The sequence below is a fragment of the Pelophylax lessonae genome (assembly GCF_965119305.1).
Source record: "Pelophylax lessonae genome assembly, chromosome: 4".
Lineage (NCBI taxonomy): Eukaryota > Metazoa > Chordata > Amphibia > Anura > Ranidae > Pelophylax > Pelophylax lessonae.
In genome coordinates, this window is record NC_138771.1 from 564,909,812 (window position 1) to 564,930,909 (window position 21,098).

The 21,098-nt window shown below is 43.1% G+C and overlaps 1 protein-coding gene across 1 annotated transcript in view; it reads right to left on the reverse strand.

Moving 5' to 3' along the window:
* The window catches only part of GFRA2 (GDNF family receptor alpha 2), a 184,297-nt gene that overhangs the window by 41,990 nt on the left and 121,209 nt on the right, over positions 1–21,098 (reverse strand). Inside the window, exon 3 of the mRNA XM_082255379.1 lies at positions 11,048–11,131. Within this exon, the coding sequence (XP_082111505.1) occupies positions 11,048–11,131 (84 nt within the window). The remainder of the gene's footprint in view (positions 1–11,047; positions 11,132–21,098) is intronic.

Below are 21,098 nucleotides of genomic sequence, written 5' to 3' on the forward strand. Positions count from 1 at the left end.
GAGTTGTAGGCATTTTAGGGATAGAGTCTGCTGAATTATAGGGTCAGTGTCTTCTACAAACTACAATCGATATTGCTGTGTGGGGGGTGGGGTGAATCTGCACTCAATCCTGATCTACGATCTCTTCTCAATCCTGTTAGGGACAGAGTCTGCTGAATTTTAGGGAAACTGTGTTCTACAAACTACAATCGATATTGCTGTGTGGTGTGGGATTGGAGATAGGCAGGTGTCAGTGATCCACATCCATTTTTCTGTGTGTGAGCTGCAGTGAACACAATCTTTTTGGGCTGCAGTGAACACAATCTTTTTGGGCTGCAGTGAACACAATCTTTTTGGGGTGCAGTGAACAAAATCTTTTTGGGGTGCAGTGAACACAATCCTTTTTGGTGTGCAGTGAACACAATCTTTGTGGGGTGCAGTGAACAAAATCCTTTGTGGGGTGCAGTGAACACAATCTTTTTGGGGTGCAGTGAACAAAATCCTTTTTGGGGTGCAGTGAACAACATCCTTTTTGGGGTGCAGTGAACACAATCTTTTTGGGGTGCAGTGAACAAAATCCTTTGTGGGGTGCAGTGAACACAATCTTTTTGGGGTGCAGTGAACACAATCTTTTTGGGGTGGAGTGAACAACATCCTTTTTGGGGTGCAGTGAACAAAATCCTTTTTGGGGTGCAGTGAACAAAATCATTTTTGGGGTGCAGTGAACACAATCTTTTTGGGGTGCAGTGAACACAATCTTTGTGGGGTGCAGTGAACACAATCTTTTTGGGGTGGAGTGAACAACATCCTTTTTGGGGTGCAGTGAACAACATCCTTTTTGGGGTGCAGTGAACACAATCTTTTTGGGGTGCAGTGAACACAATCTTTGTGGGGTACAGTGAACAGAATCTTTGTGGGGTGCAGTGAACACAATCTTTGGGGGGTACAGTGAACACAATCTTTTTGGGGTGCAGTGAACACAATCTTTGTGGGGTGCAGTGAACACAATCTTTTTGGGGTGGAGTGAACAAAATCATTTTTGGGGTGCAGTGAACAACATCCTTTTTGGGGTGCAGTGATCAAAATCCTTTTTGGGGTGCAGTGAACACAATCTTTTTGGGGTGCAGTGAACAAAATCCTTTGTGGGGTGCAGTGAACAGAATCTTTGTGGGGTGCAGTGAACACAATCTTTGGGGGGGTACAGTGAACACAATCTTTTTGGGGTGCAGTGAACACAATCTTTGTGGGGTACAGTGAACAGAATCTTTGTGGGGTGCAGTGAACACAATCTTTGGGGGGTACAGTGAACACAATCTTTTTGGGGTGCAGTGAACACAATCTTTGGGGGGTACAGTGAACACAATCTTTTTGGGGTGCAGTGAACACAATCTTTGTGGGGTGCAGTGAACACAATCTTTGGGGGGGTACAGTGAACACAATCTTTTTGGGGTGCAGTGAACAACATCCTTTTAGGGTGCAGTGAACACAATCTTTGTGGGGTGCAGTGAACAACATCCTTTTAGGGTGCAGTGAACACAATCTTTGTGGGGTACAGTGAACAGAATCTTTGTGGGGTGCAGTGAACACAATCTTTGGGGGGTACAGTGAACACAATCTTTGTGAGGTGCAGTGAACACAATCTTTGTGGGGTGCAGTGAACACAATCATTGTGGGGTGCAGTGAACTCAATCTTTGTGGGGTACAGTGAACACAATCTCATACTTCTGAAGATTTGAGGGTGCTGCCTGTTCCATACTCCCCCTACTCCTCATCTAGCCTTTTAGGGGTACAAACAATAGTAATTGGGGCCTAGTGTGGTTGTGTACGTGTGATATACATACACTTTTTTTGGATCATATTTTCTATTCCGCTATTTAATCAAAAACCTTTGGGGATCAGTTAAATTGGGGGATAGTCTGTGTTGGTACGTGTGAGAGAGATCCACCTTTCCAAGTTGTTGGGGTTCATCTCATACTTCTGAAGGTTTGAGGGTGCTGCCTGTTCCATACTCCCCCTACTCCTAGCCTTTTAGGGGTACAAACAATAGTAATTGGGGCCTAGTGTGGTTGTGTACGTGTGATATACATACACTTTTTTTGGATCATATTTTCTATTCCGCTATTTAATCAAAAACCTTTGGGGATCAGTTAAATTGGGGGATAGTCTGTGTTGGTACGTGTGAGAGAGATCCACCTTTCCAAGTTGTTGGGGTTCATCTCATACTTCTGAAGGTTTGAGGGTGCTGCCTGTTCCATACCCCCCCTACTCCTCATCTAGCCTTTTAGGGGTACAAACAATAGTAATTGGGGCCTAGTGTGGTTGTGTACGTGTGATATACATACACTTTTTTTGGATCATATTTTCTATTCCGCTATTTAATCAAAAACCTTTGGGGATCAGTTAAATTGGGGGATAGTCTGTGTTGGTACGTGTGAGAGAGATTCACCTTTCCAAGTTGTTGGGGTTCATCTCATACTTCTGAAGGTTTGAGGGTGCTGCCTGTTCCATACTCCCCCTACTCCTCATCTAGCCTTTTAGGGGTACAAACAATAGTAATTGGGGCCCAGTGTGGTTGTGTACGTGTGATATACATACACTTTTTTTGGATCATATTTTCTATTCCGCTATTTAATCAAAAACCTTTGGGGATCAGTTAAATTGGGGGATAGTCTGTGTTGGTACGTGTGAGAGAGATCCACCTTTCCAAGTTGTTGGGGTTCATCTCATACTTCTGAAGGTTTGAGGGTGCTGCCTGTTCCATACTCCCCCTACTCCTCATCTAGCCTTTTAGGGGTACAAACAATAGTAATTGGGGCCCAGTGTGGTTGTGTACGTGTGATATACATACACTTTTTTTGGATCATATTTTCTATTCCGCTATTTAATCAAAAACCTTTGGGGATCAGTTAAATTGGGGGATAGTCTGTGTTGGTACGTGTGAGAGAGATCCACCTTTCCAAGTTGTTGGGGTTCATCTCATACTTCTGAAGGTTTGAGGGTGCTGCCTGTTCCATACTCCCCCTACTCCTCATCTAGCCTTTTAGGGGTACAAACAATAGTAATTGGGGCCCAGTGTGGTTGTGTACGTGTGATATACATACACTTTTTTTGGATCATATTTTCTATTCCGCTATTTAATCAAAAACCTTTGGGGATCAGTTAAATTGGGGGATAGTCTGTGTTGGTACGTGTGAGAGAGATCCACCTTTCCAAGTTGTTGGGGTTCATCTCATACTTCTGAAGGTTTGAGGGTGCTGCCTGTTCCATACTCCCCCTACTCCTCATCTAGCCTTTTAGGGGTACAAACAATAGTAATTGGGGCCTAGTGTGGTTGTGTACGTGTGATATACATACACTTTTTTTGGATCATATTTTCTATTCCGCTATTTAATCAAAAACCTTTGGGGATCAGTTAAATTGGGGGATAGTCTGTGTTGGTACGTGTGAGAGAGATCCACCTTTCCAAGTTGTTGGGGTTCATCTCATACTTCTGAAGGTTTGAGGGTGCTGCCTGTTCCATACCCCCCCTACTCCTCATCTAGCCTTTTAGGGGTACAAACAATAGTAATTGGGGCCTAGTGTGGTTGTGTACGTGTGATATACATACACTTTTTTTGGATCATATTTTCTATTCCGCTATTTAATCAAAAACCTTTGGGGATCAGTTAAATTGGGGGATAGTCTGTGTTGGTACGTGTGAGAGAGATCCACCTTTCCAAGTTGTTGGGGTTCATCTCATACTTCTGAAGGTTTGAGGGTGCTGCCTGTTCCATACTCCCCCTACTCCTAGCCTTTTAGGGGTACAAACAATAGTAATTGGGGCCTAGTGTGGTTGTGTACGTGTGATATACATACACTTTTTTTGGATCATATTTTCTATTCCGCTATTTAATCAAAAACCTTTGGGGATCAGTTAAATTGGGGGATAGTCTGTGTTGGTACGTGTGAGAGAGATCCACCTTTCCAAGTTGTTGGGGTTCATCTCATACTTCTGAAGGTTTGAGGGTGCTGCCTGTTCCATACCCCCCCTACTCCTCATCTAGCCTTTTAGGGGTACAAACAATAGTAATTGGGGCCTAGTGTGGTTGTGTACGTGTGATATACATACACTTTTTTTGGATCATATTTTCTATTCCGCTATTTAATCAAAAACCTTTGGGGATCAGTTAAATTGGGGGATAGTCTGTGTTGGTACGTGTGAGAGAGATCCACCTTTCCAAGTTGTTGGGGTTCATCTCATACTTCTGAAGGTTTGAGGGTGCTGCCTGTTCCATACTCCCCCTACTCCTCATCTAGCCTTTTAGGGGTACAAACAATAGTAATTGGGGCCCAGTGTGGTTGTGTACGTGTGATATACATACACTTTTTTTGGATCATATTTTCTATTCCGCTATTTAATTTAACTGGGCCTCCATGCGAGACCTGTGTGCCTTGTTGCGCTGTTTTGAGTACTCCACCAACATGGCCAGTGGCAATGACGCCGTTCTCAGCTTAACTATCCCACTTCTATGCCTCCTTGAAAAAACAATTCGGGCGATGATGGAAGAGGATGTGGCACAGGATGAGGAGGAGGAGGAGGATGAAGAGGTAACATTTCCAAGGCTTTCAGGGCAGTCATTCGCAAGGGGCTCCGAGGGTGGGTTCCTGCACACGCAAACGCCAGGGATGCAATTGTCCAGCAGGGGCACAGTTCTGGAGGATGAGGAGGATGAGGAGGAGGAGGAGCTGGAGGAGGAGATGGAACCATGTTCACAGCAGGGTGGCACCCAGGCCAGCTCATGGCCATCACTGGTGCGTGGCTGGGGGGATACAGAGGACACGGACGATACACCTCCCACAGAGGACAGCCTTTCGTTGCCTCTGGGCAGCCTGGCACACATGAGCGATTACATGCTGCAGTGTCTCCACAACGACCGCCGAGTTGCCCACATTCTAACTTGTGCTGATTACTGGGTGGCCACGCTGCTGGATCCCCGTTACAAGGACAACGTACCGTCCTTAATTCACTCACTGGAGCGCGATCGCAAGATGCGCGAGTACAAGCGCACGCTGGTAGACGCCATGCTGCTGGCATTCCCATCTGACAGCGGGGCCACAGTGGAAGCACAAGGCAGAGGAGGAGGAGGAGGAGGTCGCCAACGCAACCAGGGCACCGCCAGCACCTCAGTAGGCAGGGTTAGCATGGCCGAAATGTGGAAAAGCTTTGTCAGCACGCCACAACAAACAGCAGCACCAGCAGCTCAGATGGAACGTCTTAGCAGGAGGCAGCATTTTACCAACATGGTGGAGCAGTATGTGTGCACACGCCTACATGTAGTGAATGACGGGTCTGCCCCCTTCAACTTCTGGGTCTCCAAATTGGGCACATGGCCTGAGCTTGCCCTTTACGCCTTGGAGGTGCTGGCGTGCCCTGCAGCCAGTGTATTATCTGAACGGGTATTTAGCACGGCTGGGGGCGTTATAACAGACAAGCGCAGCCGCCTGTCCAGAGACAATGTGGACAAGCTCACGTTCATTAAAATGAACCAGGCATGGATCCCACGGGACTTTTCCGTACCTTATGCAGAATAGCAATGGATACCGACCTTACCCACCCATTGTTCCATTTTTGCTCTTTCTCACTCTTTTGGGGTGTACCCTCATTTAAAATTTTTGAAAAGAAGCAGTGTTGGCTACCTCGTCCTCCTCCTCAGGGCCAGATTAATGTAGGGGCTATTGGAGCTGCAGCTCCAGGCCCCTACCTTTTATATAGGCCCCGGGTTGGCCATATTCACTGTTACCGCTCTTCTGTCACTTGTAAACACAGAAGTCTGGCTTCTATGCTCGCTTCCCCAGGCAGCACCCTCAGAACCTCCCCACACAGCGTGAAGGCCGGACAAGGAGGGACAGTTGGCGATGCATGGATGTGTTTATGGGCTTCAGAGACAGCATCCCATGTTGAATTAGGCATGCATGGCTGCACCCTTCCTCCTCTGGGTGCATGGCAAGGCACGGCCCTTAAGGCCCTTCAAAATCCTCAGCACCAAGCCCATGATGCTGTTAATCCGGCCCTGGTCCTCCTCCACCGCCGCTTCCACCTACACCGCCCATAGGTGTGCGCAGCCTATTGCATTAAGGTGTGCACCCCAAAGTTGAAATACACATGCATGTGTTTGCCAGCAGGGAGAGTAATGTATCGGGGCCATGTACCTGTAGGCAAGGAGAAATAGAGCAGAGCAGGTCCCAGGGAGATCTTTCCCATCTCCTCACTGGCAATGCTATGTGCCCTAGGTGATTAGGGTGTGCCCAGGCACACCCAGCACACCCTGTGCGCACGCCTATGTCACTGCCACATCCACCACCACCTCAACCTCCCTCCTACTCCATATGGGCCTCGTCCTTCAGAGATGAAGAAGAACATTGTTTTATTTTTCTGTTTTTTTTTGTTGTTTTAAGTTATTTCCCTATCCACATTTGTTTGCAGAGCACTTGCCATGCTCTTAATTACGTTTTGCTGCCATTTGCAGCACTCTAGCCCTTTCCTTTGGTGTTTTAGAGCCATTTTAGTGCCTTAAAGTTCGGGTCCCCATTGACTTCAATGGGGTTCGGTGTCCGGGAAAAGTTCGGTAAAAGTCCGGGACACGGACCCGGACTTTTTTTTAAAGTTCGGCCGAACCCGTCGAATACGGACATCTAGGTGTCCGCTCAACCCTATTAATAATACATTGTTGGCAGGGAGAGAGATTTTTGCTTTTTACAGTTTGTTGAGATCAGATAGTGCAGTGTATACCACAAAGTTATATATATATGAAGGCACTTCAGTTTATATCAGTATTGCTGAAAAAGACAGCGTGGCGTCCTCCCCCCAGCCCATACCAGGCCCCTCGGGTCTGGTATGGATTTTAAGAGCAACCCCGTGCCAAAATTGAAAAAAAAAAACGTTGTGGGGTTCCCCCCTAACATCCATACCAGGCCCTTTTTGGGGGGACTCAATGCCGTTTTTTTTTTTTTTTTTTTATCTGTATTGCCGGGAGCCGACAATACATTACAGCTGCGAACAAGTTTAAATTACATTTTTTACTTTAGAAATATCAGTATTGCTGCAACAGGCTACAAACATTGTACAAATGCACCACTTTACAGGCACATTAAGGGGGCCCCTCAGGCATGATATTTAAAGGAATTTTTCATTTTTATTGTTGCACTTTAAGCATTATTAAAATCACTGCTCCTATAAAAACTATTGTTTTAAAAAAAATGTTTGCATTGATTCATGTCCCCCAGGGCAGTACCCGAATCCCCATATGCTTTTTTGAGCCAATAACTTGCATTTAAGCCTTTAAAGTTAGGACTTTTGATTTTTCATGTTCGTGTCCCATAGACTTTGATGGAATTTGCATGTTTGCTACAGCATTTCACCTGTTCAAGATGTTCTGGTGCGAACCCAACAGTTGGGTGTTCAGCCTGTGGCACCGCTGAGGTGTTATGGAAGCCCAGGTTTCTTTGATAGTGGCTCATCTGCATTGTTGGGTCAGGTGTCTCTCATCTTCCTCTTGACAACAAGAGTTTGCTCACCATTTAAACACAGTGATACTATGATCATTAAACAGGTATTGGTACTTTTGGCAGTGTGGGCAGGTGCCAAGTTTTCCTGGAAAATGATTTGAGCATCTCCATAAAGCTGGTCAGCAGAGGGACGGATAAAGTGCTTTAGAATTTCCTGGTAGAGGGCTGTGCTGACTTTGGACTTGATTAAACACAGTGGACCGACACCAGCAAATGACATGGCATCCTAAATCATCACTAACTGTGGAAAATTTTGCATTTCATTTGGACCTCAGGGTCCCAGAGTCTGGAGGAAGAGTGGAGAGGCCCAGAATCCAAGTTGCATGAGGTCTGGTGTGAAGTTTCCAAAGGTAGTGATGATTTGGGGAGCCATGTCAAGTTCAAAGTCAGCACAACTCTACTAGAAAATTCTAGAGCACTTCATGCTTTCCTCTGCTGACTTAGAACTCAGATTTATGGAGTTGCTGATTTCATTTTCCAGCAGGACTTGGCACCTGCCCACACTGCCAAAAGTACCAATACCTGTTTTATTGATCATGGTATTATTGTGCTTGATTGGCCAGGAAACTCGTCTGACCCAAACCCTATAGAGAATCTGTGGGGTATTGTCAAGAGAAATATGAGAGACACCAGACCCAACAGTGCAGACAAGCTGAAGGCTGGTATCAAAGAAATCTGGGCTTCTATAACACCTCAGCATGACACAGGCTAATCGCCTCCATGCCACGCTGCATTGATGTAGTAATTCATGAAAAAGGAGCCCCGACCAAGTATTGAGTGCATACTATACTGTACATGGACATACTTTTCAGTAAGCCAACATTTCTGTATTACAAAACATTTTTTTTTTTTTAATTGGTCTTATGTAATATTCTAATTTTCTGAGATACTGAATTTTGGGTTTTTACTAGCTGTAAGCCATAATCATCAAAATGAAAAGAAAGAAATGCTTGAAATATATCACTCTGTGTGTAGGGCATCTATTAAAAATATGTGTTTCACTTTTTGAATTGAATTACTGAAATAAATTAACTTTTTGATTATATTCTAAACTTATGAGATGCACCTGTACATGCAAAAGCACTTTAATTATATTGTATGCAAGTTATGGTATAAAGCATATATGTTAATGGTTTCATATATACAGCACACAAGTCAAAGTAAGCACATAGCTTGGAAAAGAGGTTGGGAATCACTGTAGCCCCAGTACTTTTTATTTGGATCTTATTGCTAGTGACTCCCCTAATTAATGCAAGCGCTAGCACCTGTCATCTGGATCACTTCATTGAGAACCACTTAATGAACTGCATTTTATGGTTTTAAAAGTTTAAGGACTGTTTAAAGGACTATACTTTATTCATGTTGCACTGAAAATTTTGTTTGGAGGAATATATACATACAAAAGCACTTTAAAGATATTTTATGCAAGTCATGGTATAAAGTTTATATGCTGATGCTTTAATACATATAGCACAGAGGGTATAGGCGCAGCAAAATTTGCACGTTTTATATGTTAAAACAAAATGTATCATCTTAGCAACCTATAATGCTTTGAGAACAAACTCAATGTGAATTCCAGCTAAATATAAAAAAACACCAATTCCCTCCTTTGTAGGCCCGATGACTCCATTATTTGATAATCCTGCCCTCCTCCCTGTGATGCACAGTTCCACTTTTGAACATTGGACTAGAAAATCACATCGGATTTATCAAAGCTTTAAAAATTATATCCTTTACCACTTCCTCACAGTGGTCAGAGCATTCATTCCTCGTCATTGAGAAACTCAGCAGACCCTCAAAATTGCAGAATAGGTAGTAAATGGACTCCATTATGCGTTTTGAACAATTAACTGCAGAGAAACACCATACCATTAGGCAATATAACTTTTCATTCAATGTTGAGGCACTTTAAAGAGTCTGAAAACATCCGTTCTCAAAAAATGATTTCCTTATTTAAGACAAGGTTATGGTGAAGATGGGAATGGACCACATCACCTCCTCCCTCCACCCTTCTAACTCCTCTCCCTCTCCTTTCCCTTTCTATCTCTTCCCTCTATATCCCCCACCATTTTTTTTCTTTCTGTACTACCTTTGTACATGCATACAGAGGCCATACCCTGATCTATACCTCATATCTCTCATTATTATACCAAGTATTCTCCCATCTTTATCCTAGCCTACCCTCAATAAATGATAACATTCTGACTTGACCCCCAACTACTTCTTACTTACTTTTGCCCCAAAAGTCTTATTTTGGATGTTACCATATTTTCCAGCGTATAAGACGACTGGGCGTATAAGACGACCCCCTAATTTTCAAGTTAAAACATAGGTTTTGGGCTATACTCGCCGTATAAGACTTCCCCCCTTCCGAAGCAAGGCAACACCATTGAAAAACATCAGATTTCTCATAGATCTCCAAGGTACCCTAGTACTGTAATACATGTAATCTCTCATAATATCTCCAAGGTACCCTAAGTATTACCAGTAGATGTAATCTCAAGACGCTGGCTGTGCGGGAATCCTGTACTGGTATACCGTATGTACCGTAGCTTTGGCTACAAACAGTATACCGTGCTGAGCCAATCACAATGAGCGATGTATTCTATTATTGAATGCAAAGCCTGCTCGGATTGGCAGAGTCAGGGAGGCGGGCTGATGTTACTCCGCCAATCCGAGCAGGCTTTGCATTCAATAATAGAATACATCGCTCTCCCCGATTGGCTCAGCGTGGTACACTGTATGTAGCTGAAGCTACAGTTCATGCAGTATACCGGTACAGGATTCCCACACAGCCAGCGTCTTGAGAGATTACATCTACCGGTAATACTTATACTTAGGTTACCTTGGAGATATTATACTTATACTTGCGTATAAGACGACCCCCCATTTTTGGGGGATTTTTTTGAGGTTCAAAAGTAGTCTTATACGCCAGAAAATACAGTACTTTAAAAATGTTATACATCACTAAACAAAATGCAGATACTAAACTTTGTTCTAATTATCTCCAGTTTACTATGTGTGTAATTATACTACTTTATTTTTATTTTTCCTTATTGTTTGTTTAAAAGAGAAACCCAATATAATCAGATCATACCAATTAATTGTAGTTCTATATATAATAAAATCATTAACTATATTTGTTAATGCCCTCAGTGCATAGTCTAAGAGTAAAAAGGCTTTGACTTGTAATATGGAAATTTTCAATAGCATGATCATTTTTATATCAAATTAATATACAAACTTGCTACCTATGGCAGAAAAGTTGGAAAACCAACTGTGCAGAGGCATTAGCCTGGATTTGGCAGTCCGCCTTTTTGGAACACTGACAACAGTTCTCTGGAGAAAGTATTTGGCTTTTTATATTTCAGACACATATCAACTTCTGCTCTAAAAACACTTCTGTGTATGTGTACATATGTTGTTTTGTTCTTTTGCATGTTTTTTTCCTTTTGCGAAATTGCGGTTAAATATTTTAGAAACAAACACATTTGCTACCATCTAGTTTGAGAGAGATGCTTACCAGAGTTGATTGAAGCCACCCGGAAAATGTCAGACAAACGGGAGGTCACTGGTTCATATGGTGATGACTCATAAAACTCGTCCCCTGAGAAGATATTTTGCAAAGTTATAGACTTATACAACATTTATAACTGGCAAAGAATAGTGATGCTTTATACATAGTGCCTCTGTTTTTCATTCAACAGTATTCAATTGTAAACGCTAATTGTAATCTAGGCTATTACCCTGAAAGAGATTTAAATGGATAGAGTGGCCAAAGGTAATATTCTAGTTATAGGTTAATCCTGGGGGGCAGTCAGCTTATGGCTTCTTATATGTCTTGGATATGTCACATAGTTGCCAACATTTAAAAAAAATTTCCAGGGACACTTTGCAGCACAGCTATCAACTACCACACCAACTTCCCTGAAGCTCCGCCCATTCTGCATAATTAATCTCGCCTATTTATCAGATTATAAAGTCTACTCAATATAGAGAGAATTACAGGAAATTAAAAAAGGGAATTTCAAACTTAAGGCCACAGTAGCAGAGTTGGAATAAGTCTCCCATTCAGCTGCACTACTTCTGCGTAACATTTATGGGCAGCCTGATTAACAGGCGCTTCCAGGGACAATATAATTTACCTGGGACAGGCTCCTATTTCCAGGGACTGTCCCAGGAAAAAAAGGGGCAGTTGGCAAGTATGATGTCAACAGAGAGATCTTTCTGTCACAATTCTCCTCTCTGTTCCTGTCCAGTTGGAATTTCGGAGTGTTCTTGCCAACCTTTGCATTTCTCAGCACCACCTGCTACATTCTCCATAATATGAAATAAATACGAATTCCATCAGGGAGATCAGGTCCCCTTCTAAATGGCTACAGCAGATCCAGAAACTCAGTCCCACCAACAAAGTTCTGAAGAGAAATAACATGTTAGGGGTTAACTTACCAGCTTCTACCAATAACTAAAATATCAATTTTGGGTAGACCGATGCTTTAAGTGCAACTAGCATTGTAGTCTCTAAAGCTGATAGAAAAAGGAGTGGACTGAGGGGTTGGAGCACAACCAATGAGCCCTTTTTGTAGGGATATTTTTTTGCGGTCTAAAGAAAGGGCATTATGCTACCTCAATGACTGGTGAGCATGGTGTAAGGTGGGTGTTCATTGTGATATACAGTATCTCACAAAAGTGAATACACCCCTCACATTTTTGTAAATATTTTATTATATCTTTTCATGTGACAACACTGAAGAAATTACACTTTGCTACAATGTAAAGTAGTGAGTGTACATCTTATATAACAGTGTAAATTTGCTGTCCCCTCAAAAAAACTCAACACACAGCCATTAACCACTTGCCGACCGCTCACATTGAGCGTACTGCGGCAAAGTGGTTCGCTATCGTCCAGCGACGTAGTACTATGTCGCTGGACTCCTCCCCCTGTAGGCGGCGCTCACGCACCGCCAGAGGCACGCTCCCGCTGCTTTCAGTCACAGCGGGAGTCGGGCCAGGGGAGGAGCGGCGGCGATCGCCGCTGCTCTTCCCCGATCATCGGGGAATCTAGTTTGGAGATCCGCCCGCCTGTGTAAACAGAGCGGGCGGATCTCCTAAGTTACAGGGAGTGACAGATCGCAGTGTTCAGCATAGCTGAACCTGTGATCTGTCCCTGACTCACTCAGTCAACTCCACCCACACGCGTCAGTAAGCACCAGGCATACATTAACCCCTCCCTCTCCAATAAAATTAACCCCTTCCCTGCCAGTGTAATTTTTACAGTAACAGTGCATATATCTTTTAAGATTTTGGTTATTGATCACTGTTAGTTGATTTTGGTGCTAGCTGCTCACATAATTCATATGGAATACACTGTCATTTATTTAACTTAGCGCAGGAATTTTTTTTCTCCCCTTTAACAGTGCATATACAGTGGGTACTGAAAGTATTCAGACCCCCTTAAATTTTTCACTCTTTGTTATATTGCAGCCATTTGCTAAAATCATTTAAGTTCATTCTTCTTCCTCATGAATGTACACATAGCACCCCATACTGACAGAAAAACACAGAATTGTTGACATTGTTGCAGATTTATTAAAAAAGAAAAACTGAAATATCACATGGTCCTAAGTATTCAGACTCTTTGCTCAGTATTTAGTAGAAGCCCCCTTTTGATCTAATACAGCCAGGAGTCTTTTTGGGAAAGATGCAACAAGTCTTTCACACCTGGATTTGGGGATCCTCTGCCATTCCTCCTTGCAGATCCTCTCCAGTTCTGTCAGGTTGGATGGTAAACGTTGGTGGACAGCCATTTTTAGATCTCTCCAGAGATGCTCAATTGGGTTTAAGTCAGGGCTCTGGCTGGGCCATTCAAGAACAGTCACGAAGTTGTTGTGAAGCCACTCCTTCGTTATTTTAGCTGTGTGCTTAGGGTCATTGTCTTGTTGGAAGGTAAACCTTCGGCCCAGTCTGAGGTCCAGAGCACTCTGGAGAAGGTTTTTGTCCAGGATATCCCTGTACTTGGCCGCATTCATCTTTCCCTCGATTGCAACCAGTCATCCTGTCCCTGCAGCTGAAAAACACCCCCACAGCATGATGCTGCCACCACCATGCTTCACTGTTGGGACTGTATTGGACAGGTGATGAGCAGTGCCTGGTTTTCTCCACACATACTGCTTAGAATTAAGGCCAAAAAGTTATATTTTGGTCTCATCAGACCAGAGAATCTTATTTCTCACCATCTTGGAGTCCTTCAGGTGTTTTTTAGCAAACTCCATGCGGGCTTTCATGTGTCTTACACTGAGGAGAGGCTTCCGTCGGGCCACTCTGCCATAAAGCCCCGACTGGTGGAGGGCTGCAGTGATGGTTGACTTTCTACAACTTTCTCCCATCTCCTGACTGCATCTCTGGAGCTCAGCCACAGTGATCTTTGGGTTCTTCTTTACCTCTCTCACCAAGGCTCTTCTCCCCCGATAGCTCAGTTTGGCCGGACGGCCAGCTCTAGGAAGGGTTCTGGTCGTCCCAAATGTCTTCCATTTGAGGATTATGGAGGCCACTGTGCTCTTAGGAACCTTAAGTGCAGCAGAAATCTTTTTGTAACCTTGGCCAGATCTGTGCCTTGCCACAATTCTGTCTCTGAGCTCTTCAGGCAGTTCCTTTGACCTCATGATTCTCATTTGCTCTGACATGCATTGTGATCTGGAAGGTCTTATATAGACAGGTGTGTGGCTTTCCTAATCAAGTCCAATCAGTATAATCAAACACAGCTGGACTCAAATGAAGGTGTAGAACCACCTCAAGGATGATCAGAAGAAATGGAAAGCACCTGAGTTAAATATATGAGTGTCACAGCAAAGGGTCTGAATACTTAGGACCATGTGATATTTCAGTTTTTCTTTTTTAATAAATCTGCAACAATGTCAACAATTCTGTGTTTTTCTGTCAGTATGGGGTGCTATGTGTACATTCATGAGGAAGAAGAATGAACTTAAATGATTTTAGCAAATGGCTGCAATATAACAAAGAGTGAAAAATTTAAGGGGGTCTGAATACTTTCCGTACCCACTGTATATAGCACTGATTACTGCAGTAATGTCACTGGTACCCCCAAAAGTGTCAAAAATGTCAGTCAAGGGTCCGATCTGTCCGCCGCAATGTCGCAGTCCTGCAAAAAAAATCGCAGATCGCTGCCATTACTCGTTAAAAAAAAAACACCAAAAATGACAAAAATCTTTCCCTTAGATAGTAAACGCAATAACTTTTGCGCAAACCAATCAAAATACGCTTATTGTGATTTTTTTTTACCAAACATAGGGAGCAGAAAACAAATTGGCCAAAAATTTTAAAAAATTTTGATTTTTACATTTTTTTTGGGGGGGGGAATTTCATATAAAATTTTTTTTTAAATATTGTTATTTTTTCAAAATAAACGTTCTTTTTTTGTTTATAGCGCAAAAAGTAAAAATCGCACAGGTGATCAAATACCACCAAAAGAAAGCTCTGTTTGTGAGAAAAAAAGGACGTAAATTTTGTTTCGGTATGGCGTCGCACGACCACGCAATTGTCAGTTAAATTCGCACAGCGCCGAATCGCAAAAAGTGGCCTGGACGTAAGACAGCAAAATCCTCCGGTGGTAAAGTGGTTAATGTCTAAACCACTGGCAACAAAAGTGAGTACACCCCTAAGGGAACATGTCCAAATTGGGCCATTTTCCCTCCCTGGTGTTATGTGATTCGTTAGGTGTGAGTGGGGAGCAGGTGTGTTAAATTTGGTGTTATCACTCTCACTCTCTCTTACTGGTCACTGGAAGTTCAACATGGCACCTCATGACAAAGAACTCTCTGAGGATGTGAAAAAAATTATTCTTGCTCTACATAAAGATGGCGAACCTTGGTACCCCAGATGTTTTGGAACTACATTTCCCATAATGCTCATGCACTCTGCAGTGTAGTTTAGCATCATGGGAAATGTAGTTCCAAAACATCTGGGGTACCAAGGTTCACCATCACTGGCCTAGGCTATAAATAGATTTCAAAAACCCTGAAACTGAGCTGCAGCACGGTGGCCAAGACAATACAGCAGTTTAACAGGACAGGTACCACTCAGAACAGGCCTCGTCATGGTTGACCAAAGGCGTTGAGTGCACATGCTCAGTATCATATCCAGAGGTTGTCTTTGGGAAATAGACATATGAGTGCTGCCAGCATTGCTGCAGAGGTTGAAGGGATGGGGGGTCAGCCTGTCAGTGGTCAGACCATACGCCGCACAAAAATGGTCTGCATGGCTGTTGTCCCAGAAGGAAGCCTTTTCTAAAGATGATGCACAAGAAATTCCACAAGCAGTTTGCTGCAGACAAGAAGACTAAGGACATGAATTGTAAAAATATTAACCGCGCTAAAGGAAAAAATATAATGAACAGCAGCAACTTCTAGTGTGACCACACCCTGTAGAATATTGTAGAAATAAGTCGCGCTATAATATGATTAATGGAGATATAAAGTCCATACAGTCCAAGCATAAAGTGAAGATGTAATCCAGGACCAGGAACCCCAAAGGGTGTATGCTTACCAGATTGAGGTAAGGTAAAGGCAGATTCTTTGGATAGAACTTGTCACCTTGATAGTAGATCCAGGTCCACATGAACGGTTAGCTCAATGGTCATTGGATCATGGAAGTAAAGGTAAAAACGCAATAGCGTAAAACCTTACAAACTAAATTAATTGGACACCACAGTGTTCTTAAAAAAAATGTTCAATTGTGTGAATGAATAAACCTTCACCAATAAAGTTGATCACTAATAGCAGTGAATAAAAAACATGCAAAAAATAAAAATATAAAAATGAATATAAATGTGATGGGTACCCCTTACCAAAGGTGATAAGGGTAAACATCAAAATTAATAATATGACGTGTTGTAGCTGAAGTCGCCTCTTACCGGACAACATTAATTGAATAGCCAATAAAGGGAAAGCAAAAGTGTGAAATTTGCGTGTTGAACCACCACCTTTTGTAGCTAGATTCGCCTCTTACCATATGAAATAAGAATTATAGCAAATGTGCAGATCACAATTCAGTGTGAACCCGGAGCCAATAATAAGATAAACCACTAGGGGTCGCCTCTTACCAAATATAAATAGTGTTGAGCCTGTATGGTGATCGAGCATCCAAGGACCCGACCCTTACTCTGGGGTGCTGTTTCCTCAAATAGCGGAGGTAATGCAAGTGTTCACCCACATGGTGAACCTTTGAAAACGTCATCTGTGACGAAACGTCGTCGGGTCACGGCGTACTGACGTCATCGGATTGCGACCGGAGAGTGCGGGCGAGCGAAGCCGTCCGGCCGGCGGCTGACAAACATTGCTCCTTCATTCCTGGTCTTGCTGTAAGTTTTTTTGCTTTTATTTGAGAATAAATTTTAATGGTTTTACGCTATGGGAGCCTCTTTTTTCTACATGTGGGTGAACACTTGCATTACCTCCGCTATTTGAGGAAACAGCACCCCAGAGTAAGGGTCGGGTCCTTGGATGCTCGATCACCATACAGGCTCAACACTATTTATATTTGGTAAGAGGCGACCCCTAGTGGTTTATCTTATTATTGGCTCCGGGTTCACACTGAATTGTGATCTGCACGTTTGCTATAATTCTTATTTCATATGGTAAGAGGCGAATCTAGCTACAAAAGGTGGTGGTTCAACACGCAAATTTCACACTTTTGCTTTCCCTTTATTGGCTATTCAATTAATGTTGTCCGGTAAGAGGCGACTTCAGCTACAACACGTCATATTATTAATTTTGATGTTTACCCTTATCACCTTTGGTAAGGGGTACCCATCACATTTATATTCATTTTTATATTTTTTTTTTTTGCATGTTTTTTATTCACTGCTATTAGTGATCAACTTTATTGGTGGAGGTTTATTCATTCACACAATTGAACATTTTTTTTAAGAACACTGTGGTGTCCAATTAATTTAGTTTGTAAGGTTTTACGCTATTGCGTTTTTACCTTTACTTCCATGATCCAATGACCATTGAGCTAACCGTTCATGTGGACCTGGATCTACTATCAAGGTGACAAGTTCTATCCAAAGAATCTGCCTTTACCTTACCTCAATCTGGTAAGCATACACCCTTTGGGGTTCCTGGTCCTGGATTACATCTTCACTTTATGCTTGGACTGTATGGACTTTATATCTCCATTGATCATATTATAGCGCGACTTATTTCTACAATAAGGACATGAATTACTGGAACCATGTCCCGTGGTCTGATGAGACCAAGAGTAACTTATTTGGTTCAAATGGTGTCAAGCATGTGTGGTGGCAACCAGGTGAGGGGTACAAAGACAAGTGTGTCTTACCTACAGTCAAGCATGGTGGTGGGAGTGTCATGGTCTGGGGCTGCATGAGTGCTGCTGGCACTGAGGAACTACAGTTCATTGAGGGAACTATGAATGCCAACACGTACTGTGACATACTGAAGCAGAGCATGATCCCCTCCCTTTTCAGACTACTCGCAGGGCAGTATTTCAACATGATATTGACCCCAAACACACCTCCAAGATGACCACTGCCTTGCTAAAAAAGCTGAGGGTAAAGGTGATGGACTGGCAAAGCATGTCTCCAGATCTAAACCCTATTGAGCATCTGTGGAGAATCCTCAAGGTGGAGGAGTGCAAGGTCTCTAACATCCACCAGCTCTGTGATGTTGTCATGGAGGAGTGGAAGAGGACTCCAGTGGCAATCTGTGAAGCTCTGGGGAACTCCATGCCCAAGAGAATTAAGGCAGTGCTGGAAAATAATGGTGGCCACACAAAATATTGCCCCTATGGGCCCAATTTGGCCATTTTCACTTAGGGGTGTACTCACTTTTGTTGCCAGCAGTTTAGACAATAATAGCTGTGTGTTGAGATACTTTGAGGGGACAGCAAATTTACACTGTAATTTATTCAGTGTTGTCACATGAAAAGACATAATAAAATATTAACAAAAATGTGAGGGGTGTACTCACTTTTGTGAGATGCTGTACTTTGCAGTATTAGCTTTCTTTGCGGCTCTCAGTGTTAGATCACATGATATCTTAGAGCCGCAAAGGAAGTTAGTGCTAGAAGACCCTACTAAGCCAAACGCTGTAATTACAGGCCTGTACAAGTAGCATGTATAATTAAAGTGTTATTAAACTCAGGACCCTGTATTCACTATATCTGATCTCCCACAGTACACAGAGCATGGAAATGCAATTATTTTAGTAAATCTAAACTGCTAAATACCTTTTCTAATCATCAGTATATAGCAGTCTTGTGACTTCTATTAGTGTCTGGTTGTAGGAGGAGTTTTTAGTCTGCAGGACCTGGCCTGACCCTCTGTCTGAACAGTGCTGATTGGCCACCTGCTGTTCACATACACCCTCCCAAGAAAAACGAAAAACTCTCTAGCAAAACACACTAAACTGAGCATCAGGAGATGGTTTGGTTTGGGGACAGTGGAAGAAGGGGAGGATCAGAGATGACAGGATTAAACAGCCTTTTTACGTAATGCATAGGGTTAACCCCTTAAGATCCACAGTGAGTACAACAAGCATGCTTTGCTGCATGTACAGACTGATTTTACTGTTGTGGGTTTAGTAACACTTTAACTCTGTTAGAACAAGTCAAAGTAAGACATCTCACTCTTCTCTTTCTTTGTCATTCTGATGTCTCTTCCTAGCAGGATGCTCCTTGTCAGCACATAAACTGATTGACTCTTTCCATTGCTTCTTCTTCCCACATTAGAGGGGAAAGACCTCTAGCCATCCCTATACAGTTGTATATTGTTGCCTTTGTGGGGATTTGACTGTAGCCAGCAGGATTTATTTGAGGAGATTGCTATGCCCATTTCATACGGATGGAAACCCTATTTTCCATGCGTCTGGAGGATCGGATTGGATGAGAACGGACAGGCGGTCCATTTTCATCCGATCTCCCCATAGAGGAGAGTGGGGATCTGACAGGTCTGTCTCTGCACACAGAGCGGAGACGGAGCTGTCATCTGCCTGCTCAGCGGGGATCGGCGTATCGATCCCCCGCTGAGCAGAACAGACTCCGTCGGGCGGTGCGCCCGTGTGAAAGGGACCTTAGGCTCAGTTTAGGGAGGGTGAATGCTGAGGGAGGGTGCATAGAGGGAAGAGATAGGTGTATTGCGGTGAATGATTTGGGGTGCATTGGGGAAGTATTTTACATTTTTTGATCCCCTGCTGATTTTGTAGGTTTGCCAACTGACAAAGAAACGATCAGTCCATAGTTTTAATGGTGAGAGACGGAAAAACAAAAAAAAGTCCAGAAAAATGCTTTTAAAAAAAGTTATAAATTGATTTGCATTTTATTGAGTGAAATAAGTATTTGACCCCTTTACAAAACAGTACTTAGTACTTGGTTGCAAAACCCTTGTAGGTAATCACAGAGGCCAGACTTTTCTTGCAGTTGGCCACCAGGTTTGCACACATCTCAGGAGGGATTTTATCCCACTACTCTTTGCAGATCCTCTTCAAGTCATTAAGGTTTCGAGGCTGATGTTTGGTAACTCAAACCTTCAGCTTCCTCCACATACTTTCTTTGGGATTAAGGTCTGGAGTTTGGCTAGGCCACTCCAGGATTGTAATGTGCTTCTTCTTGTGCTACTCCTTTGTTGCCTTGGCCGTGTGTTTTGGGTCATTGTCACGCTGGAATACCCATCTGTGACCAATTTTCAATGCCCTGGCCGAGGGAAGGAGGTTCTCACCCAAAATTTCACAGTACATCCCCCCCCCCCCCCCAAAGCATAATGTTTCCATCTCTACGTTTGACGGTGGGGATGGTGTTTTTGGGGTCATAGGCAACATTCCTTTTCTTCCAAACACGGCGAGTTGAGTTGATGCCAAAGAGCTTGATTTTGGTCTCATCTGACCACAGAACTTTCACCCAGTTCTCCTCTGAATCATTCAGATGTTCATTAGCAAACTTCAGACGGGCCTGTACATGTGCTTTCTTGAGCAGTGGGACCTTGTGCGCGCTGCAGGATTTCAGTCCTTCACGGCATAGTGTGTTACTAATTGTTTTCTTGGTGACTTTGGCCCCAGCTGCCTTGAGATCATTAACAAAATTCTCCCATGTAGTTCTGGGCTGATTCCTCACCGTTCTCATGATCGTTAAAACTCCGCTAATTAAGATTCTGCATGGAACCCCAGACCGAGGCAGATTGACGGTTATTTTGTGTTTCTTCCATGTAGCCCATTCCAGCCTTGTGTAGATCTACAATCTTGTCCCTGACATCCTTGGACAGCTCTTTGGTCTTGGCCATGATGGAGAGAGCTGGAATCATTGGAAATATTGGAATAATTGCTTCTGTGGACAGGTGTGTTTTATACAGATAACAAGCTGAGATTAGGAGCACTTTCTTTAAGAGAGTGCTCCTAATCACAGCTTGTTTCCTGTATAGAGGACACCTGGGAGTCAAAAATCTTGCTGATTGAGAGGGGATCAAATACTTATTTCACTTATTAAAATGCAAATCAATTGAAAACTTTTTAGAAATGTATTTTTCTGGATATTTTGTTGTTTTTCTG